Source organism: Eschrichtius robustus, chromosome 19 (assembly GCF_028021215.1).
Source record: "Eschrichtius robustus isolate mEscRob2 chromosome 19, mEscRob2.pri, whole genome shotgun sequence".
In the NCBI taxonomy this organism is placed as follows: domain Eukaryota; kingdom Metazoa; phylum Chordata; class Mammalia; order Artiodactyla; family Eschrichtiidae; genus Eschrichtius; species Eschrichtius robustus.
In genome coordinates, this window is record NC_090842.1 from 54,870,048 (window position 1) to 54,893,745 (window position 23,698).

Below are 23,698 nucleotides of genomic sequence, written 5' to 3' on the forward strand. Positions count from 1 at the left end.
TCCTAACTGGTAAATTTCCCATTAAAGCAACCCAACTATTAAATGTTTGTAGAGCCTTAAAAAATAATTGCTTGCTTTCTTCTGAATGTAACAATGCAATGTAACAACAGTTTCACAGAGTAAACTGCAAATCACTTTAGTCCTAGTAGCCAGACTCCCTTTGTCCAAGACTCTGGGGCTTTAGCTATTAGAGGGCTCTTTCTGGGGAGGGGATTAGAGGGAATCTCCAAGGATGTGTTCTTATTTCAAGAACCTCCCTTTGCTTCCACACACCCCTGCTTACCGAGATCTTGACTTGGGTGCACCTTCCCGATCTTCCAAGGTCTGGGGAAGAATGTTGATTTGTTTGGAACCTTCACTGACAAAAGACTCTCTCCTTGACCAAACTTTTAGTCAGACTCCTCTGAACCCTCTTCTTAACTAGGCTTCAACCTTTGGGCTTCAGTGTTTGTCTTTGCAACACCCACTTTTAGCAAGAATTCTGTCATGTCAGTTTAGCTTGAGTTCTTGATATCTGATCACTCTCAATATCTAATTAAATTCCTCATCCACCCAGGTGGTATCTGATCACTCTGGCCAGCCCTCAGCAAGAATCCTGTTGGTCAGTATAGTGAGAATTCCCCCCTACCCTTTATGTCTCCTCTTTGTAATTTTCCATGAACTGACCACCCCCCAACCCCAACTTGCTCCTTGCCTATAAATCCCCACTTGTTCTTGCTATATTTGGAATTGAGCCCAGTTCTATACTGAAGTCTCTTTCCCCCTATTGCAATAGTTCCTGAATTTAAAAAACAAAAAACAAAAAACAACCCCCTCAACTACTGTTCAGCTCTGGTTTTCTTTAACATCACTCAGGGGTTCACATTCTTGTCCTCCTGACTGTGGACAGTTTTTCTTAAAGCTGGGCCCTAATTAAAGTTGTAAAGTGAAAAGGAGAAACAGCAATAAACCCCAGAGCTGTTGGCTACAACATTATAAATGGCTTTGGTGCAAATGAGCATCTTCCTACAACTGGAATATAATTACCCTCTGTGCCTGGCATCACATATGGGGCAATCAGAGAAGGGATAATAAAAGTGAGGATAACACTGACCCCGCCCATGGCCGGAGGTGAAGGGTTGGGTGGGGGTGGGAGAACAGTTAGACCTGGAGACAGGCTCACACACAGACACACAAACACTCTTCTCCCACGTACTCAACCCTAAAGACAAGCCCAGAAACACCGCCCATTATGGGTAAACTCCTGCGATCTCTGGGATAAGAACACAGTTACAGAAACGTCATGCCCAAAGTCAGCCACAGTTCCTCACACACCCACAATCACTCTCCCATTCTTGGAGTGACAGACCCACAATCTGTCACACAACGACCCACACTCACGGGGCGTGACTGAAAATACAGAAGCTCATTACACCGACAGAACCCGTCGCCCCGTGGTGAGCAAGTACAAAAGTGTGCAGCGACAGTCACACACACAAACCGCCCCACCTGAGCATTCAATAACAGTCACGGACGTGCGCAGCTTCACCATTCCCTCACACACAGTAGCCCAGAGTCATTTGAGCGCCCAAGATCGCCCAGAGTCGCACACAGCGCTCCGGGTACCCGCACCTGCAGCTGCGGTCACCTGTAGCGCAGGCGCGATGTCTAGGCGTGCCTCGGGGCCCTCTGGGAAATGTTGTTCTTTCCGCAAAGAGGCCGAGGCGCAAAGCGTTCTGGGGCTCGTGGTCCGCGGGGTCGGAAGGAAAAGCTGAGTCGCTAGTCCAGGTTCCTGCAGCTGGAGTTTACCCAGCCGAGCTCGGGGTCCCGCGCGCCTCATTCCCGGCCTGCTCCGCCCCGCAGGGGATTCTGGGAGGCGACGTCACTGGTCTCGGGTCGTTGGGCGTGTTTCCAGAGCCAGCGGCGCCGGGAGGTGAGTAGGGCCTGGCTACGCGCGAGAGCCAGAGGGCAGGGCCGGGCTTGGGGTGGACCGGCAGGGAGCGGGATGGAGACCAGGAGGGCGCCGCCGAGGAGACTGTGTGACAGGCTGCGGGTGTGACAGGGTGTGATCTTCTGTGTTACCGTGTATGTGATTGTGCGCGACTGTGACCGTCTGCCTCCGGTATAAAACTCCGAGTCTGTGTGTGTTTGTGCGTGACTGTCTCCGCAGGTGTAACTGTGTTATTGTATATGGGTTTGTGAGAGATTGCGGGTGTGACATTGTGTGTGTGTGTGTCGCTGTGTGGGTGTGTGTGTGACTGTGTTTGACCCCTTGTCCCTGTGGATGTAACTGAGTTTGAATGTGTGTGACAGAAGGTGTGATTACGTGCCCATGACCATCTATCTCTGCAGGTATAATTTTGTGTGAGTAATTGTGGCAGGATGTGTGACTTTGTGTGGTATGTCACTATGCATGAGATTGTGTGTGACTGTCTCTCTGTTGGAGTAACTGTGTATCATCATCTCTATCTTTGTGTTAATACCACTGTGTATGTATGTGACATTACAGTCGCAATTATGTGACCACATATATGTGTGTGATTGGGTGAGAATTTGTATGTGTATGTCAGACCTAGTGTGTGATTGTGAGACACAGAAAGATTAAAATTACTCACCCACATTCACACAGTTACTAAGTGACAGAATCAGGACTTAAGCCCAGGCTATTTGGCTCCAGAATCCTTGCTGTTAATTGCTAAACTCTCTTGATCTTTCCCACGCTGTGAGGGTGAAAAATGGGGGCCCTGAGTTCTGAGGGTGTTGGAGAGGATTGTCTGTGGTCTTGGACTGGGACCCTTCTGGACATGGAACTTAACCTGGGTCTCTTCGTTTGGTCCCATTGTGAGTAACAGAACCCAATCTAAAGGCACTGTAGTGAAACCATCCTCATATTGGCTGCCTTTGGGGGAGGAAAGCCCAACCTGAAAACCCAGTCTTCCTCTCCTTAGGCCATGGAGTTTGAGATTTTAGGTTTGTCCTTGTCAAAACTCTTCCATGTTTGGTGCTGAGAGAGGCTGATCCATGGCTCTTTTTCTCACATACCAAGTGAACTAACTGTTTGGTTCTGACTTTACGTAACAAAGAAAAATGCTCTCATTTCCTTTTCAACTGTGTGTGTAAAATCTAAGTGGCAATAAGGGTGGCACTCCTCTATGCCAGGAGTTGGCTCAAGCAATCTTGACAGTGAGGAAAGGTTCTGACAGTTGGGTTGATTTGCCCAAGGTCACGTAGCCAATGAGGAAAGGAGTGGAGAGTCAGTGTGTGTCTGGGGGTCTATATAAAGCGAAAGTCTTTCCCAACACCTTTCAGAGACTGATGGTTCATCTCAAACTTGAAAAATATTATTCAGATGATACACAGCGATTTGAAACAGCAATTTAAAAGCTATTTCTTTTCTGCAGGTGCTACTTAGAGCTCCCAGGTGCTGAGAAGACTTCACTGATTCTCCTCTTGGGTTGCAAAGGCTTTTATGGACAAATTCAAGCTGCATTGCACTAAGGAAATAATTTTCTTACAGATTGAGTTGGTTAGTGCAGAGTAGCCCAGAATTAGGGGGTTGTATATCTTAAATTCTAAGTCAAACACAACTGTCTTTGTTTTCAGAGTGAAGAAATGTTGGCTCTGAGAAGACAAGGAACTTGTTTCAGGCTGTGCAGTTTCTTGTTGGTTTGGTATTGAAATTTGTCAGTGTTTGCCTCAGGCTGAATTTCTGTGGAGTAATAAAGGTAACACCTGCTGCCTCTGAATATGCTTCTCTAAAAAACATATAGCATTGATTTCTCAGGTTATGTTGAATATTTCCCATACAAACATTGTGGTCTCTTGAAAGAGGACCAGTCTTTGAGCCACACTGCAGTTTGACTCTTATGACTTTGAGTTAGCTGTTTAAGCTTTTTGAACCTCAATTTCACTTGGTGGTAAAATGGGGATAATAATACCTACCTTTGCAGTTTTGTGAAGATTAAATAAGATAATGACATACACAACATGTGTAACATTGCTATTTATATTACAGGAGCCACAGTAAGATTTATTTATTTGTTTATCAAATATGTTTTTAGCACTTACAGTGGTTCTGGCATTATTCTAGCGCTAGAGATATACCAGTGAACCCAACAAATCCTGGCTGTCTTAAATCTTATACTATTGTTTGGGAAGACAACAGTTAACAGAAAAAAAAAAAGTAACATGTCCAATGATGTTAAATGCTAAGAAGCAAAATAAATCAAGATAAGGAAAAATAATAACTGGGACGGAGATTCTCTTTAGGTAGAATAGGGAGGTCCCTCCAATGTTGTAACAATTGAGCACAGATAAGAATGAAGAGAGGGAATGTGCCGTGTCCAGGCAGAAGGAAAACCCAAGGCCACAGCCTTGAAAAAGGAATGTGGACAGTGTTTGAGGAACTATAAGGAAATCTGTATGCCTGGAGTGGGGCGAATAAGGGGGAGAAGAGTGGGAAATGAGGTCTAAGGGGCAGCCAGGGCTAGATCATAAATTGTCTTATTGGCGATAGGATGGACTTTAGATTTTGTTGAGTTCAGGCTGTGTGTCCTTAATATTAGTCAGGACTTCAGGGGTTAAGTTCAACTTTGGCCTTTTTTCTCAGATCTTGGAACGGGGTAGGGCTGGTCCATGTAAAGAAACTAGGGACCATAAAGGGGCAAAAAACTCTGTGAGTCTCAGATCAGCAACATAGGGCTGCTCTGCCATTTTTTTTTCTTGTTTAACTCTCCCTTCTCAGGACTTTGTTCTCCAAAAGAGAAAACTGAAGAAGGAAGGAAGAATGGCTGTTGGACTGTGTAAAGCCATGTCCCAGGTAAGTTGATGTTTTCACTTTGTTTCCAGAAATTCCACATCATTTTTTAGGACTTTGGGACCTCAGAGAGAGTCACAAGTAGCCCAGTGAGCACTCTCTTCACTTCTCTCTCTCCACTATTTGTTCATATAATCCTTCTACAAAACATTTAGTTGCTTTTTTTACTCAGTGTTGTGCTTAAATGTATGATGGAACAGAATTTTTCCTCTTTAGATGGATCACGATTTGTTGTGTTGGAGATGAATGCAAGTGAAATAAAGGATGGAGTGTGATTATCAAATAGGGAGGTCAAGGACGGCTTTTCTGAGAAAGTGACAGTTGAGCAAAGGAAAACCTGAGTGAAAGTAGGGAGTAAGTTTTGTGGAGATCTGGGGAAGAGCTTTAAAAATGTAGAAGGAATAGTAAGTACAAAGTTACTGTGGTGGGAACATGTTTGATATGTTCCAGGGATAGCAATAAGCCAGTATCCTCAGAGGGAAATGTGCACTGTGAGATCAGACCAGTAGCTGGGGACCAAATTATGCAGGCCCTTAAAAGTCATGACCAGAACTTTGATTTTTGTTCTAAAGGTGAAGGAGAACCATTGGGGTGTTTGTGATGTGATTTGATTTATGTTTTAAAAGGAAAATAAATAGCAGAGAAGTAAGAGTGGAAGCAGGGAGGCCAGTCAGGAGACTGCTGCAGTAATCCAGGTGGGAGGTGATAGCTGCCTGGACCATGGTGGTGGCATTGGAGCTGGTGAGATTCTGGGTGTATATTGGAGATAGAAAATATGGGATTTGATCAGGGATTGGTTGTGGAGTATGAGAGGAAGAAAGAAATCATGAATGACTACAAAGATTTTTGACCTGGGCAATTGTGTAAATGGTCATGCCATTTACTGAGATAGGAAGACAGGGTGGGATGAGATAAGAATCAAGAATTGAGTTCTAGATATATTAAATTTGAGAGACCTGTTGGATATCCAAGTAAAGTATTGATTATATATCTAGAGTTCAAGACTGGAGATGTGAATTTGAGAGTCATTAGTGTATTTAAAGCCATGGGACAGGATGAGATTATCTTGAGGGTAGGGTTGTGGCGAATGTAGATAGGAAAGAGGTCCAAGGACTGAGATTAAGGCATTCAATATAAGAGGCTGACAAGAAGAGGAGGAACCAGCAAAAGAGACTAAGAAGGACTGATGTAGAAGGAAAACCAGGAGAGTGTGGGTCCCGGGAGTCAATAGTAGAAAGCATTTCAAGGAGATGATCAACTGAGTTAAATTCTTCTGAGAGAGACTGAGGAAGATGCTAGGACCATATGGGAGTACTTGGCAAACAACATTTTAAAAAAAATTTCAGGGTTTGGTGACCTTCAGGGACGTGGCTCTAAATTTTTCCCAAGAGGAGTGGGAATGGCTGGACTCATCTCAGAAGGATTTGTACAGAGATGTCATGTTGGAGAACTACAGGAACTTGGTATGGCTTGGTAAGGATATGTATCCCCCATAATTCAAATCTTCCCTATGAGGTGTTTTTGCTTCCTCCATTGGGAATATCTAGGGCATCTTAAATGCTCAGCTGGATTTCTACCTCGTGTTCCCAGGAAATTATTCAAAGTAGTTTCATAGAGTTATAAATGAGTATAGTTCCCTTTGCTCTAGAATGATGGTTTGGGATAGCAGCATTAGTATGGCGTGGGAATTTTTTTAATTGCAAATTATGGGGTCCCACTATAGACCTACAGAATCTGGGAATAGGCCTAATAGTCTGGGTTTTAATGAGCCCTCCAAGTGGTTCTGATGCCCATTAAATTTTGAGAACCACTGTGGCTTCTGATTCAGTAGGTTTGGGTTGGGGCAGCCTGAGAATTTGCGTTTCTAATAAGTTCCTAGGTGATGGTTCTTCTGCTCTAGTACTTTGAGCACTGCTGCTATGAAAGAAGCTTTGTCTTTCTCATTCTCCATTCAAGCATCTTTCCATTCTCTGGCCCTTCCTCTAATGTCCTTTCTTGCCTGATGACCAAGAGATTGAGTCTGGGTCTGGAACAGCAATAGCAAGTTGATTTGTTTATCTATCTGTCTGTCTTGCTGGCTCTCATTTTTCTTCTCCTGTAAACAGGACTTTCCATTTCTAAGCCCAACATGATCTCCTTATTGGAGCAAGGGAAGGATCCTTGCATGGTGGAGAGAGAGATGTCAGATGGTCAATATGCAGGTGAGTGACGGGGAACAGGGAGGGCTGTTGTAAGGTGACAGCCCAAGTGGTCATAAGAAGACTGCCCTGCATTTGAGGAAGCTGTCCTGGGCTTCAGGAGGTCATTTCCTCTCTATTTCTATCAAGTTATATTCTCAATAATATTTCTACCTATACCCTGAATCTTGTTCCTTTTAAGTTCTTCTTTCCCCTTTATGGACAGAGTTATATACATTTCTAGATTTCTTTTTAGAGTTTTTATTTTTATCAAAGTTATGCATGCACATTGGTTGAAGAGACAAGTCTTTTATAAGGCTTATTCCTTTAAAAAAGGAGGTCTCTTGCCCTGCTTCCCAGTTTCCCTGTCCCTAGAGGGATCCACTTTCTTTACTTTTGCAGCTTCTTTTGGTGTTTCCTTCATGTCTCTAATAAATATGTTTATGTTGCTATTTCTTGATTGTTTTTTTCAGATTTAGTCCTTATCCAATATCTTCACTAAGAAAATAAGAATTTAGTACTTTCTTATCCTGAATCCAACATGTGTGTGAGCATGCACACGCACACACACAATTTCTGTCTTCCTATCTCACCGATATCATAATTTTTAAAGTTTTATTTATTTTTTTAATTGGGGTGTAGTTGATTTACCACGTTGTGCCAATCTCTGCTGTACAGCAAAGTGACTCAGATATACACATATGGACATTCTTTTTTTTTATATTCTTTTCCATTATGGTTTATCACAGGATATTGAATATAATTCCCTGTGCTATAAGTAGGACCTTGTTGTTTATCCATTCTTTATAATAGTTTACATCTGCTAATCCCACACTCCCAGTTCTTCCCTCCCCCACCCCCTCCCTCTTGGCAACCACAAGTCTATTCTCTATGTCTATGAGTCTGTTTCTGTTTTGTAGATAGGTTCATTTGTGCCTTATTTTAGATTCCACATTTAAGTGATATCATATGGTATTTGTCTTTCTCTTTATGACTTATTATGGTAATCTCTTAGTTGCATCCATGTTGCTGCAAATAGCATTATTTCGTTCTCTTTTATGGTTGTGTAGTATTCCATTGTGTGTGTGTGTGTGTGTGTGTGTGTGTGTGTGTCTACCACATCTTCTTTATCCTTTCATCTGTAGATGGACATTTAGGTTGTTTCCATGCCTTGGCTATTGTGAATAGTGCTGCTATGAACATATGGGTGCATGTATCTTTTTGAATTATAGTTTTGTCCAGGTATATGCCCAGGAATGGGATTGCTGGATCATATGGTAATTCTATTTTTAGTTTTCTGAGGAACCTCCATACTGTTTTCCATAGTGGCTGCACCAACTTACATTCCCACCAACAGTGTAGGAGGGTTCCCTTTTCTCCACACCTTCTCCAGCATTTGTTATTTGTAGACTTTTTAATGATGGCCATTATGACCGTTGTGAGGTGGTACCTCATTGTAGTTTTGATTTGCATTTCTCTAATAATTAGTGATGTTGAGCATCTTTTCATGGGCCTGCTTGCCATCTGTATGTCTTCTTTGGAGAAATGTCTATTAAGGTTTTCTGCCCATTTTTCGATTGAGTTGTTTGTTTTTTTGTTGTTGAGTTGCATGAGCTGTTTGTATATTTTGGAGATTAAGCCCTTGTCGCATCATTTGCAAACATTTTCTCCCATTCCATAGGTTGCCTTTTTGGGTTTCTTTATGGTTTCCTTTGCTGTGCAAAAGCTTGTAAGTTTGATTAGGTCCCATACCAATATCTTAATTTTTATTGAATCACTGTTCAGTGTTTACATTATTATGGCTATTAAGTGCTAGTCGTAGCTGTGCTGTGCATATACCAAGATTACTTTTTCTGTACTTTTTATTTTTCTTGGCATTAATAATTATCTGGGGTTTTGTCTATTTTTTTCCTTAGTTTTCTATATACATATTCCTAACTCAATTCTTAACTCCCGATCAATTGTTTAAATCTCTTAAGACACTCAGACACATTAGGTTATCTATTGATTTTATCTTCTTGGAGAAATCTCTCCAGAGTCTTCAGATATACTTCACTCTAGACAAATGGCTCATTACATTTGCTTGCATTCTGTTTGGGTTTATCTAACGTTTTCTCATGATTAGATTGAGGTAGTGCATTTTTGAAAAGAGTGCCACAGAAATAATGTTGTATCCTTCTCAGTGAGTGCATCATACCAAAGGATTGATAATATTGATATATCTTATTATCAATGATGTTAATTTTCATCACTTGGTGAAGGTGGTATCTGCCTGGTTTCTCCATTGTAAAGTTACTATTTTTCTATTTATAATTAATAAATATTTGGGGAAGATACTTGATACTATGCAGTTTCTTCTGAAACTTTTGCCCACTAATTTTAGCATCCACGGCCCTGTTGGATCTTGTTTGCAACAATTACCACTGTTGTGGTATTGACCTAATGTTGACATTTTTATTTCCTTCTTTTCTTTACACATATTAACTAGGATTATTCTGTCTGGAAGAGCTGTTTCATCTCTCCCATTTGATTATATATTAAAATATTTCTTCATATTTATGGAATGATGTTTTTTTTTTTTCCTGTGAGTTAAAACTACTGTATCATTATTTTGTTGCTCAAAGTGTTCCAGCTTTGACCATTGGGATCTTCTTCAAGTTGGTTCCTATGACCTTTTAACATGCCCCACTTCGTGGTTCCAGGTATTCCAGGTTCATCTTGTTTTCCTTTCCCCAGCCTTGAATCAACCACTTCTCCAAGGAGCCCTGGTTCCTTTTATTGGGAAATGATGTTTAGAAACCAAGGTCTGGGTACTAGGTGTACTTATTGCTACTGGAAGTGATCTCTTCTAGGCCCTCACAGCAGATTGAGCTGGAAAATATATGTATGTATACCAACACACACTTCTAGACAGACACACACTTCTATATTTATTTCTGCCTCTATTTTTTTTTTAATATATTAAATTATTCGTTTATATTGATACCTTGATTTTAGTCCTACCCTCCACAGGGTTTATCATAGCCTTTCTCCTTTACTTACTTGTAATTTCTTCTTCTGACAATGAGAAGCAATGTATTTAATTATTTGCTCAATTTAAGTATACACACAAAGTAGTTTCAGAATTTCTAACCTATTCCTCTGTGAGAAATAAATTTACTAAGTAGATTACATTATTTGTATTTAGGTACATATGTACTTTTTTAGTCTTAAGTATTCAGTCAAAAACTATTTTCCAGAGTTACTTAGGTTAGTTCTTCTAGGTTCATTTGTTTCTGTTGATTCCTATTACATCCTGATTGATTTCAATTTTTTTTTTTGTATCTGAAACATTACTATGCTCCTAAGAATCAGACCTTTACAAGAATGTATCCTCAGTAAAATGTTGCTCCCTCCTCATCCTTACTGTCTTGTTTCTGTTCCCTACTTCTTCCTGCCCCTTTCTTACCCACCCCTTGTAGATCACCAGTCTGTATTTTCAGGTTTGTCCTTTTTATGTTTCTTTTGCACAAGTGAGCAGATATACCTGTAGATTTGCATTTGTTCTTTTCACTTAGCTATAATGACATGGTTTGAACTGCAAGGGTCCACTTATATGTGAATTTTTTCAATAAATACTTACTACATGATCCGAGGTAGGTTGAATCCATGGATGCTGAACTGCAGATTCGGAGGGCTGACTGTAAAGTTATACCCATAGCCCCTGCATTGTTCGGGGGTCAGCTGTACAGGAAATCACTCCATATGAGTTCATGGAGAGCTTCCTCATTTTTCTAACAGCTGCAGAATACTCCATTCTGTGGATGTTATGGTAATTTATTCAATACTCTATAATGTGTGAACTTTTAGGATGTTTGCAGTAGTTTACAATTACAGACAATGCTGCAATAAATAACCTTGTAAATATGTATGTTCCTGTTGTTGAGGCTTTATTTTCAGGGTTGTTTCGTAGATGTAGGATTGCTAAGTAAGTGCATATGTAGTTTAGGAATTGCCAAATTTCTCCCCAAAATGTTGTACCTGTCTGCTTTTTGTATTAGTTTCTTATGGCTGCTGTAACAAATTACCACAAATTTAGTGGCTGAAAACAACACAAATTTATTATCATATAGCTCTGGATCCAGGTCAGAAGTTGAAAATGGGTCTTACAGGGCTAAAATCAAGATGTTAGCAGCCTGCCTTCCCTCTGAAGGCCCTTAGGGAGAATCTGTTTCTTGCCTTTTTATGCTTTCTTTAGGGCCTTTATCATCTTTTTATTTTCAACTTTGTAAAATCACCTTGTTTTAAACGTGAGCTTTATATGCAGTATAGAATTGAGTTTTGCTTTGTGAACCAATCTGGATATCATTTCAATTTAATAGGTGAAAGTCCAACCACGTTTTTGATATGTTTGGGCTTAATTCTGTACATTGTTTTGTGTTATATTTTCTGATTTTTACAGTTTTTAAAAAAGACTTTAACTTGTCTGTTTTCCTAGGCTTTTTTTTGGTCGTGTAATACTACAGTTTTTATAATAATTAGGAAGATTCTTCTTTTGTTCTAGTGCCTTCACGGTTATAGTGCTCTGTTTCTTTAGACAGTATTTATTCCTTCTATTACTTGATTGGTCAGCTTTAAAAACTAGCCTTTGATTTTTTTACCTGTTACAGATGAGTCACTAAATAGCCTTGTTATACTCCCCACCTTCTCTTCCCAAATTTTGTTACTTGTATGCTTTTTACATTGTCCAGGCATATTATATTTACATGCCCTTGTGTCACATTTATCCCAACCTTTCCTTTTGTCTTAATTCTGTAGTTAAATATATTTAGTGTTTTCCACTAGGTCATTTTGCTGAAATTTCTCTGGACATCTCTGGATTGGCTGAAATCTGCTCTCTAGCAGTTTCCTCAAAAAGAGTTCATGCAAACAATGTCCCTCTAAGCTCTACCTTGTTCATAATTGGCCATTCTTTCCTTAAGTTGCTTATAATATAGTATTGGTGTTGAATGTTGTTACAAAGAAGTCTGATGCCAGCTTGATATTTTCCCTTTATGTATAAGTGCCTTTATATTTTGTTCTGACCTCCTAGATGGTTCTTTCTTTCATTTTAAAGTCATTTTATCAGGACATGTTTTAGTCTTGACCATTTTGGGTCACTTTTTCCTGGTAGATAAGTTCTCTCTCAGGATGGAAAGTCAAGTTTTTATTTCTGGAAATATTTTTTTCTTTTTTTACTGATGAAGTTAAAAATATAGGAACGTATAGAGAATAACATAATAATATAGTAAAGGATTTCCTATTGATGAACAATTTTTGTATTTCTGAATTGCATACTTCATCATGTGTATTATTTATTTAATATACTGCTTGATTCAATTTTTAATATTTAAGAATTTTGCCTGTTATCCATGAGATTGGTCTTATACAAGAACGGTGAAATAGATCAGTGGAACAGTGAAGAATGTACAAAAATACACCCATGTATATATGAAAACTTAGTATTAGATAAAGGTAGTTTTTCAAATTAGTGATGCAAAAAGATTTTCTTAAAAGTTATGGATAATATTTGTATAATATTGGGTTTTGGAAAGTCTTTCTTAAAATGACATAAAGGCCAGGCTCTATAATGGAAAAATTGGAAGATTTGAGTTCATACAAATTTTTTAAAAATTTTATCAGAAGCATTATAAATGAAGATATGTGACAATAAAATTATAAATGAAGATGACATGTGATTTGAGGGAGAAAAATGCTCATAAAACCTTAATGTCTTAAATTTATAGTGACTTCTATAAACTACTTAAAAGAAATGCCAGTGTAATTAAAATATATGCAAAGTACGTGAATAAGGAATTCACCAAAGAAGAAACCACAAAATATATAAAAGGTACATAAATGTATATGCAAATGCTCAATTTTATAATCAGAGAATTGCAAATTAAAAGAATAATGAGGTACTCTTTACTTGTAAGGGCAAAGATTTTTAGAATGATGTTAGCCAGTGTGAATGAGTTCGAAGACATATTTCATGTGGCTGACAGGAATGTAAATTGATAAAAAAAGTCAGAACCATGACTTTCTCCCCTCTTTCCCCCAAGTAAATTCTTTAATTTCTTCTATAACAGTTTTCTTTCTCCTTGCAAAGGTAAAAAGGAGACATTTGCTTTCTTGATATTTTTCAGAAGGGGACTCTTTGTATGAAATCAAGGCATTATCTCCAAAACGGTACATTGATGAAGAGGAAATATCCCAGGGGATGATAATGGAAAGACTTACAAGTTATGGCCTTGAATCCTCCAGTTTCAGAGAAGCCTGGAAATATGAGGGTGAATTTGAGCAGCATCAGGGAAATCAGGAGAGGCATTTCAGGCAAGTGACAACTCTTAAGGAAATCTCTGCCATGAAAAGAGACAATGAATATAATAATTCTGAGAGAAATGTTCTCTTGAACTCAGTACTTTTAACACAACGGAGAGTTCCCACAGTAGAGCAAGTACATAAATTTGATATTTATGATAAAATGTTCCCCCCAAATTCAGTTCTAACTGAACATAAAAGACTACATGCTGAGAAGGAATCTTTGATAGGTAATGAATGTGAAGAATTCAACCAGAGTACATACCTTAGTAAAGATGCAGAAATTCCTCCTGGGGAGAAACGTTACGAAAGTAATGATTTTTCAGATCTCTTAAGTTTCCACTCATTACTTACTCAACATCACACAACTCATCTTGGAAAATTATCCCATGGATACGTTGAATGTGGTGCTGCCTTTAGCTGTTACTCGTTCTTTACTCAACCTCAGAGAATTCACAGTAGAGAGAAACCATACGCATGCAATGACTGTGGAAAAGCCTTTAGCCATGACTTCTTTCTCAGTGAGCATCAGAGAGCTCATACTGGGGAGAAACCATATGAATGTAAGGAATGTAACAAAGCTTTCAGACAGAGTGCACACCTTGCTCAACATCAGAGAATCCACACTGGAGAGAAACCCTTTGCATGCAATGAATGTGGGAAGGCCTTTAGCCGTTATGCCTTCCTTGTGGAACATCAGAGAATTCACACAGGAGAGAAACCATATGAATGTAAGGAATGTAACAAAGCCTTCAGACAGAGTGCACACCTTAATCAACATCAGAGAATTCACACTGGAGAGAAACCCTATGAATGTAATCAATGTGGAAAAGCCTTCAGCAGACGCATAGCCCTTACTCTGCATCAAAGAATTCACACAGGAGAGAAACCCTTTAAATGTAATGAATGTGGAAAGACCTTTGGCTATCGCTCACACCTTAATCAACATCAGAGAATTCACACCGGTGAAAAGCCCTATGAGTGCATCAAATGTGGGAAGTTTTTTAGGACTGACTCACAACTTAATCGACATCATAGAATTCATACTGGAGAGAGACCTTTTGAATGCAGTAAATGTGGGAAAGCCTTCAGTGATGCTTTAGTTCTAATTCATCATAAAAGAAGTCATGCAGGAGAGAAACCCTATGAATGTAACAAATGTGGGAAGGCCTTCAGTTGTGGCTCATACCTTAATCAACATCAGAGAATTCATACTGGAGAGAAACCTTATGAATGTAATGAATGTGGGAAGGCTTTCCATCAGATCTTGTCCCTTAGGCTACACCAGAGAATTCATGCTGGAGAAAAACCCTGTAACTGTAATGAATGTGGGAACAATTTTAGCTGTGCTTCAGCTCTTAGACGACATCAGAAAATTCATAATAGAGAAACTCTCTGATTATGTATAACAAGTATAAGAAAGAAAACATTTAGTCACCATTCAGTCCTTATTAAATAAATATCAGTGAGTTCTTCAGTTAGTAATTCTATGAATGTAGTACCTATGGAGAAGCCTTCAGTTCATGAGCATCCCTTATTTGAAATAGCCTGAGTAGTAGACATCTATTACTTCTGGATCTGTTCTGTACCCCATTTGAGACTTACCTCACCCTCAATGCATATCATTCTGATGAAATTGTTTAATCAGGGAGAGCAGTAGATTGCTCATAGGCAGGCCAGTTATTTTCTTCAACCTTATGATAGATAAGGGATTTACAAATGTCCCTGTCTAGACCAGTAGAGTCCTAGGGGGTTATTGTTATGGGTAGTAAGAAAAGATTTTTTTTTCCCCACCCCAGAATTGCAAGTTTCAAGGATTTAGTAAGGTTAAAAACTCACCAGTAGCCTTTTTGCCACCACATGAAGAAAGCCTTCCCAGGATAAATCCAACACAAAGGAAAACTGAGGTCAGAGACAGAAATCTGAGGGTGCTGTTTGATCTTCTGGATCCAGTCATGTCTGAAGTCTACACCATTTTTTACTTTTTCATTTTTGTGATCCAATAAATTTTCTTATTTCTGCTTATGTTAATTTGATTTGGGTTTTTGCCTCTTGGAATCAGAGTCCTGACTCATACACGCCATGTTTGCTACACATGTGAGAAAGCCTTAATCTTTTATATGGCATAATTGTTTATCCTGAGTATAAACCTCATAAGTATATGAAAGTTAAATACACAGCCTTCATAAAGCTGAGAGAATTGTTACATTTTATTTGTTGATAAAAACTAATTTAGTATTCATTAGTCTGTTTCACAATAAGGAAGAATTTTTTAAAATTCACTAGTAAAACTTATTACCAGGCTTTCTCATAGGGAATTAAAATCATTTGTGGCAGTGACTCACTATAGACCTTTAAAGAAAGACTGGCCAGCTAAGAGAATAATGGATCCATCAGTTTAATGAATGGCTCTTCATCTTAAAGGAATTATTTGATTTTCTACTTTCAGTGTAGGTTTAAACATATCGTGTGATAGAATAAGATAGAATTGTAAATGAGGTCTTCTTTTGTGGGTGGGTTGTAAACTTGGTTTAAGAAGTTTATGGATAACTTCTTTGGAACTGGACATATTAGACATTTCTGGCAGACAAAAAGAATGAGCCATTTTCAACTAATGGTTAAAGTAAAGCAGTTGGAGCCTAAAATTTTTAGAGTATAAATCATTACTATTCAGAGTAATGAGGAACAGGAGGGTGTGGGGCAGTATATTCCTCTTTTATCTGAGTGGATTTAATATGGAGACGTTGCCACTTTGAACAGTTAGAACCAGTTATAATCTTGGGCATTGTCTGGAGAGCATCGATAAAAACAGATCAGGACAAATGAATTATGAAAAAGTGAAGGATTTACATGTGTATATATGTGCGTGGAGCAAAACAATGACTACGAATATAATAATGTCTTTAATAGTCAATTTATACTTATATCTAAAAACAATCTGAAAATTATTTTTCTTAAATATTAAGACAAATTCCCTTTGAACAACTTAAATTACAGATCTAGTATAATTGAATACTTCAAACCTTGAACAGAAACAAATATAATGGTTTTAAAACACTGCCAAACTTGCATTATATCTAAAATATATTAATAATCGTAAGCTTAAATTCATGTAATCATTCCTTTATTCTCTCATATTTCCTGGGGGTATAGGAACACTTATTTTAATATGTTCTAAGAGTTTAGTTTTAACTTACATCAGAAAGCTCCTCAGGGTTACTCTAAACTTACTAAGCTTAAAGGAAAAAAAATAATAACTCAGACCAGTGATGAGTCTGAGTTGTTCACTAATTGATTCTTGATCTAAGTATGGCACCTGATTTCTTCCTCCAAGGTGATATAAACCCAAGCCACTGATTCTGTTTTTACAGTTAAACTTCACTTGTAATGTTGATAAAATCTGTTACACCCATGCCTTTAGCACAGGTGTTTGTATTTTACAATCTGATGTTTCTCCTCACAATGAGGTACCTAAATTTTGTTTATCTGCAACTATACAATCCATTGTCTTATTGTGATATATTGACTTGATCTTTTAGCATCATTAAAAACTCATGCTTTATTAGTACCTTATAGATATTAGGACCAGCTAGAGATTTCCTATCCTAAGAGATAAGAGTTTGAGTCTGTTTAGTTAATTATCTTTAGGACATGAACTAATCCATTTAGAACACACTGGTTAAACCTCCACTTGGTTGAGTGTGATCAATGACAATGACTTTTTGGATTTCTTTTTTAATCTGGTTATTGTGCTGAACATATCTTTCTGCCTCGTTACAGTTTATGCAGTTTTTGCTTGTCATATAGAAGAGTTTTCTTTATTTACTCTTGCTTAAGTAGAAGGTTTGTATTTGTGTGTTTATAGGATGTGTTTTATTTAAAATTTTTGTATTGAGCACCTACTCTGTGCCAGGCTTTGTTCTAATCCAGGCTTTGGAGGTAACAGTTGTGAGTTAAATAGACAAAAATCCTTGCCTTCATAGAGCTAATTTCTAGTGAAGAAGATAGACAATAAAAAATATATATAAGTAAAACATATACTATGTAAGAGAGTAACTTCTAAGGAGAAAAAGATGAAGGAAGAGCTGGGTGACCAGGTTGATATTTTAGATTGTGTGGCCAGTGTAGGCCTCTTTTGAAGTTAACTTTTGATTGAAGACCTGGGAGAGATGAGAGATCTGTCTATTCATGCTACATATACACATACACACATATACACATGTATAGGCCTTATCTACCTAATGGAAAGGAAATGCATATATGTATATGTATGTGTGTGTATATATATGTTTTATACTTTGTTCTTACTAAATTCGCATTTTATTATGCCTCTGTATTTGTGTATTGCATTTTAACATTTTTCTTTTTAGTCTCATGAACTCATGGCCTTCTACAGTCTTAACACATTTTAATTATAATGTATATATATTTTTTGATGCTCAAATTATCAGAATTTAGCCATTGGGGCCACTTTAAGCTAACTCCTTGCTCCCTTCAGCACTGCCCTGACATTTCTGCAAGCAACTTTACTTTCTGGCAATAATAGGATATTCCAGACCCATCCTAAATGTTTTCTGTCCAAAGTTAGCTACCTTCCAAGGAATTTAGGGAGGGAGAAAACAAGCATATACTTTTGAAATGAGACAAGCTGGGACCTGGAATCTGGCACCCTTTGCTACAGTGCATGCACCTGGACAAATGTCTCTTGGAGCAACAGAATACAAAAAAAAACTATATAGGACTAAAAATAACTGCATGCATATGCAGTTGGGGCAAATTATGAACAACAAGATACAAAAAGACCAAAAACCCAACTGCCACTTCTGAGGTGTCGAGGGCAAAATCAGGGTACTGCACATAATCCCTGCACACAGCACCACCAAGGAGGTGGGCCGACCACCTAAGCCACCCTTCCAGGCTGACCCTCACCCCATTTAGGGATCAGCTCACACCCCCATGCACACACCAAGAGCGAGCAAGGGCATCTGTTACTTGTTTTCGTTCCCTTGTGCTGCAGCATGAGTCCCAATAAAGCCTTGCCTGAATTTCTCATCTGGCCTCTTAGCAATTTCTATTGATTAAGGAGTCCAAGAACCTTGGTCAGGAACAGAGAGAGGTTATGAAATCAGAAATAGAAATTTTCCAATAATTTTTCTCAGCAAAAGGTCTTGCTAGATGGATTTGGGGGCCTGAGAAAGAGTCTAAAGTAAGATTGCATTTTCCTTATATACTATATTTTCTATTTTCTATCGTTCCTCTTGCCCAAGAAGAAAAAGATGGCCCACAGTAGAGCTCATTTTAATAAGAAATATATATTAATTACTCTATAAAACTTGAAGTTGTTTTAGGATTTGTGAACATTGTTTCAATAACATTGTTAAAAAACAACCATTTGAAAATTGATAATTTAAAATTGCCTCAATTGATGTAAATGAGTCAAAAGGAAATGTGGCTAAGCTTCTTCAGGTGTGTTAAAATTCCACTTGCTCTCTTCCTCCTAATAGAAGGTTTTCTTTCTTTTTAAAAGTATTTCAGACATCTCTTCCTGAGCAAGTGCAAAGGTTTATGTGATGTATTGATAGAAGTAAATTTTCCATGGAGTCCTGTACCCTTTTAGCAGTTACTGTATTTGGATGCTAGGACTGCACATGAATTGGGGGCAAAATTGCTGCTCTTATGATTGGGTCCCTTTTAGAGACAGCTGGAAAAAATGTTTCCTTTTTAGAGCATCATTTCACATTGATTCTAGTTCTTAAAATATTTGCTGTACCCTACTTTATTCACAGAGCTCGGGACAGGGAGACAAATTGTATGACAGAGAAAAGCAGATTGCTTGAAGCCATGAGTTGAGGCTACTTTAGTGACAGAAGAATGAGTCACTTTCCTGGTCAGCTTTCTTAAGGCATTTGAGTGGGGGAATTTCTCACATGTTCTTCCAGAAAGAGTAGTGGAAGTATCCACTCTTTTGATTATTGGCACATGTATAGATGTTGGCGTTAGACCTTCACATGGATGTCAGGTCTTTGAGTTGGGAGAACCTGAAAAGGTGATTATACTTCTTTCAGACTCAGTTTGGTTATCTGTAAAACTAAAATAATTACAGCCTTCCACGTTTTTGTGAGGATTACTTGACTGTAATATATGTAAAAAGTTAACATGGCAATTATTAATGATGAAATTAAGTAGGAAGTTGAATTGCATGCCTGAGAGCCAGCTGCTTATATGAGACAGAATTGCAAATTCAGCCCCTGTGTCCTGTTTCCCAGTGTATGGAGTCTCAAACAGCAGTGCTCCTAGCCCTTCTCTCTGATCCTGGAGAGGGAACTGCAGTTCCAGATTCTCTTCAGAGCTCCCTGCTGGGATATATGGGGCTGTTAGGACTCTGCCTTCTATTAAAATAGAGGCCAGGAAGGGTATGGCTCTCGGTTTTTAAATTTTGCATTTATATTTTTGGACCTCAATTCCTAGTATATTACCAAAATTGTTTAGTCTAACACTCATTTCTTGGTTCTTCCCCCCCCCCCCCACCCCGTCGCTCCCAATTCCTAATCTCCCCCATGGGCACATACACAGCTATGTTTGGTATGCATCCTTAAATGTGTATATATCCCCTATCAAATAAGTCATGTTGTGTGTTTGAAATTTATATTATTGGTATTATGCTATAAAAGTGTCACTTTTTTCTACTCAGTACCATATTTTGGATTGATCATGTTCTTCTGTGCACAGTGCTGTTATGCTATTCAGTGCTTCTAACATTTGCATAGTAATTCATAGTAAATGTTTGCTACTTTTAATTTATTCATTTCTGCATACAACTCGTGGCTGGCACAAAGAACATCCTGGTATGTGTCCCCTTGTGGACCTGAACTAGATTAGACTACTTGCTGTAGAATATTGTGCAAAGGATTTATTTTGCACAATGTTATGAGGTACAACCAGATTACTTTCTAAAATGGCTGCAACTATTTACATTCTCCCCAAGAGCACCTCTGTGTCCTTGTAAACACTTGATAAGATTTATCTTCCTTGAATGTTTTAGTTTGCATTATTGTTATTGACTACTGGTGAGTTGAGGTTATATCTCTATACTTCCTCATCATTTGGACCTTCTATCAAGTGGGTCTTTATTTTTTTAACCATGTTTAACTCTTATCAAATAGGTCATCAAATCTATTTACAAAAGTTTAGTTAAAATGTACTTGTAAGTCCATCTGGGCTTTAGGCTTTTTCTTCTTTTGAGGGGATGTTTCTATACTATCTCAGTGTATCAGATTTATTCAAATTTTGTTTCTTGTGCCAACTTTGGTATTTTATATTTTCTAGAAATGTATTCATTTTGTTTAGGTTGTCAAATTCGTTTGCAAATAGTCATTCATAAGATTCTTTTATAATTATTCTAACTTCATTTGGATTCTTACTCATTTTCTCATTTACATCTTTGCTCTTTTATTTTTATCAGCTTTGACAGAGGTTTACATAACTTACTGATCATTGATCTTCAAAAAAACCTATCTCTTGGTTTTGTTATCCTTTTCTCTTATTTTTCCTAATTCTTTATTGATTTCTTCTGCCCTTTATGTTTGTCATTTAATTCTTTTTTGAGTGTGCTCTGTCCTCTTAACTTACATTTTTTTTAACATCTTTATTGGAGTATAATTGCTTTACAATGGTGTGTTAGTTTCTGCTTTATAACAAAGTGAATCAGCTATACATATACATATATCCCCATATCTCCTCCCTCTTGCGTCTCCCTCCCACCCTCCCTATCCCAACCCTCTAGGTGGTCACAAAGCACCAAGCTGATCTCCCTGTGCTATGCGGCTGCTTCCCACTATCGTTTATACATTTGGTAGTGTATATATGTCCATGCCACTCTCTCACTTCGTCCCAGCTTACCCTTCCCACTCCCCGTGTCCTCAAGTCCATTCTCTATGTCTATGTCTTTATTCCTGTCCTGCCCCTAGCTTCTTCAGAAGCTTTTTTTTTTTTTTTTTTTTTTAGATTCCATATATATGTGTTAGCATACGATATTTGTTTTTCTCTTTCTGACTTACTTCACTCTGTATGACAGACTCTGGGTCCACCCACCTCACTACAAATAACTCAATTTCGTTTCTTTTTATGGCTGAGTAATACTCCATTGTATGTTCCAAATCTGCATTTTTGAATTGAGAATTTAGTTTTTTGTTTTCCCTGAAAATGTACTTAAGTTGTATGTTTCCCTCTACTACATAAGTTGTGTCCTACAGTTTTGGCATTTAGCGTTTTCATTGTTGTATTCTGTCCTATGCTGTTGCATTATGCATTTCCACATGTTTTGTAATTTATTTTAGGGGTTCCTCTTTAACTCACAATTCTTGGCTATCTTTTTGTTATTTGTTTCTAATGCTATTACATTAGAGGTTTATATTAATTCTTTGGAATTGAATGAGTCTTCCTTTATAGCCTCATATGTAATCAATTTTTATAACTGTTACGTGTATATTCAAAAAGTATATGTATTTTGAGCTTTTGAGTGTAAATTTCTCATCTGTTAGGGTATACCATTAAACTACTGGATATTTATCAATCTGATAAGTGGGAAATTATATCCCAGTGTAGTTTTTATTTTCTTTTTTCTTTTTTTTTTTTTTTTTTTTAAATTTTATTTATTTATTTATTTATGGCTGTGTTGGGTCTTCGTTTCTGTGCGAGGGCTTTCTCCAGTTGCGGCAAGCGGGGGCCACCCCTCATCGCAGTGCACGGGCCTCTCACCATCGCAGCCTCTCCCGTTGCAGAGCACAGGCTCCAGACGCGCAGGCTCAGCAATTGTGGCTCACGGGCCCAGCTGCTCCGCGGCACGCGGGACCCTCCGGGACCAGGGCTCGAACCCGTGTCCCCCGCATCGGCAGGCGGACTCCCAACCACTGCGCCACCAGGGAAGCCCCTGCTTTTTTCTTATTATGAATGGGTTTGAGCTTCTTTTCTGTGAATTGTCTATATTTCTTGCCCAATATTCAATTGGAAAGTGACCTTTTACTTATATAGTAGGGAAGTTAGCTCCTTATGATGTGATTTGCAAATTTTTTTCCAGTGTATTATTTGTTTTTTGAATTTGCTTACAGTCCTCTTTTGCCATGCAAAATTGATTTTTATGTTATCTAATTTACCAATATTTTCTTTTAAGGCTCTTAAGTTTTGATTCATATTTAAAAGGCCTACATCTTGAGACAATTTAATATGTTTCACATGATTTCTCCTTCTGTGCTTTCATTTTTTTTACATTTTAAGTTTTTTTGTAAGAATCTCATTCTACCCCCCTATGACTACCCCATTTCTCAGCATCATTTACAAATAATCCACCTTTCCCACTTATTGTAAATGTCAACTCAAGCATATACTAAATAAACAGATGTAGTTTGGTACATTTATGTATTTCCTATTCTTTTAATACCTATTATATTAAGTCTACTATCTCTTGTCAATTGTTTTCAGAGAGGGGGTTTTGCCATCTCTGGCTATAATTGTGAATTTGTCTGTTTTTCTTTTTTGGTTCTATAAGCTTTTGCTTTATGTGTTTTGAAGTTCTTGTATTAAATGCCTAAACCTTTGGGATTATTATGTACTCTTAACTAATATATCCCTGTATCATTACAAAATGACCTTCTTAGTCCCTGGCAATATTCTTTGCTCCTAAACCTACTTTATCTGATATTAATATACACACTCTAGCTTTCTTTTAATTAGTCTTAGCATAGCATATCTTTTCCTATCCTTTTACTTTTAACCTATTTGTGTCTTTATATTTAAAATGCGTTTCTCATGAAGAGCATACAATTGGGTATTGTTTTTAAAACTCAGTCTGCAAATGTCTGCTGTTTAATTGCAGTGTTTACACCATTCACATTTAAAAAATTGTTGAAGTAAAATTTACATAATATGAAAATAGCCATTTTTAAGTGAACAATTTAGTAGTATTTAGTACATTCACAATGTTGTTCAACCACCACCTGTCTAGTTCCAAAACATTTTCATCATTCCAAAGTAAAACCCCTTACCCATTAAGCAGTTTCTCCTCATTCTCCCCTCAGCCCCACTAAGGCAACCAGTAATCTGCATTCTGTCTCTATGGATTTATTTGTTTTGGATATTTCATATAAATGGAATCATACAATATGTGACATTTTGTATATGGCTTCCTTAGCATAATGTTTTGCAGGTTCATCCATGTAAGCATTATTTGTACTTCAGTTTTTTTATGGTTGACTAGTATTCCACTGTATGTATGTACCACATTTTGTTTATCTGTTCATTGTTGGATGTTTGGGATATTTACACCTTTTGGCTATTGTGAATAGTGCTGCTGTGAACATGTGTGTACTTGTACTTGTTTTCAGTTCTTTGG

General features: G+C 37.9%; 1 protein-coding gene across 6 annotated transcripts; it reads left to right on the forward strand.

The window, feature by feature from the left end:
- Positions 1-1,781: 1,781 nt before the first annotated feature.
- ZNF527 (zinc finger protein 527) lies at positions 1,782-15,336 on the forward strand. Of its 6 annotated transcripts, none has more exons than XM_068528536.1 (7): positions 1,883-1,912; positions 3,381-3,505; positions 3,583-3,704; positions 4,724-4,798; positions 6,142-6,268; positions 6,901-6,996; positions 13,137-15,336. In XM_068528536.1, the coding sequence occupies exons 4-7, from the start codon at positions 4,766-4,768 to the stop codon at positions 14,708-14,710; spliced, it is 1,830 nt and encodes a 609-aa protein (XP_068384637.1). In that variant the 5' UTR covers positions 1,883-1,912; positions 3,381-3,505; positions 3,583-3,704; positions 4,724-4,765; the 3' UTR covers positions 14,711-15,336. The 6 variants fall into 6 exon arrangements, with proteins under 6 accessions (XP_068384638.1, XP_068384641.1, XP_068384637.1 ...); XM_068528535.1 differs by lacking the exon at positions 1,883-1,912 and adding an exon at positions 2,761-2,820; XM_068528537.1 differs by lacking the exon at positions 3,381-3,505 and having other exon boundaries at positions 1,782-1,912.
- Positions 15,337-23,698: the final 8,362 nt, after the last annotated feature.

Coding starts and splice junctions, on each gene's coding strand:
- ZNF527 (XM_068528537.1), top strand. CDS start 4,766: ATGGCTGTTGGACTGTGTAAAGCCATGTCCCAG. Junction 4,799..6,141: donor TGTGTAAAGCCATGTCCCAG/GTAAGTTGATGT, acceptor AAAAAATTTCAG/GGTTTGGTGACCTTCAGGGA. Junction 6,269..6,900: donor CAGGAACTTGGTATGGCTTG/GTAAGGATATGT, acceptor TCCTGTAAACAG/GACTTTCCATTTCTAAGCCC.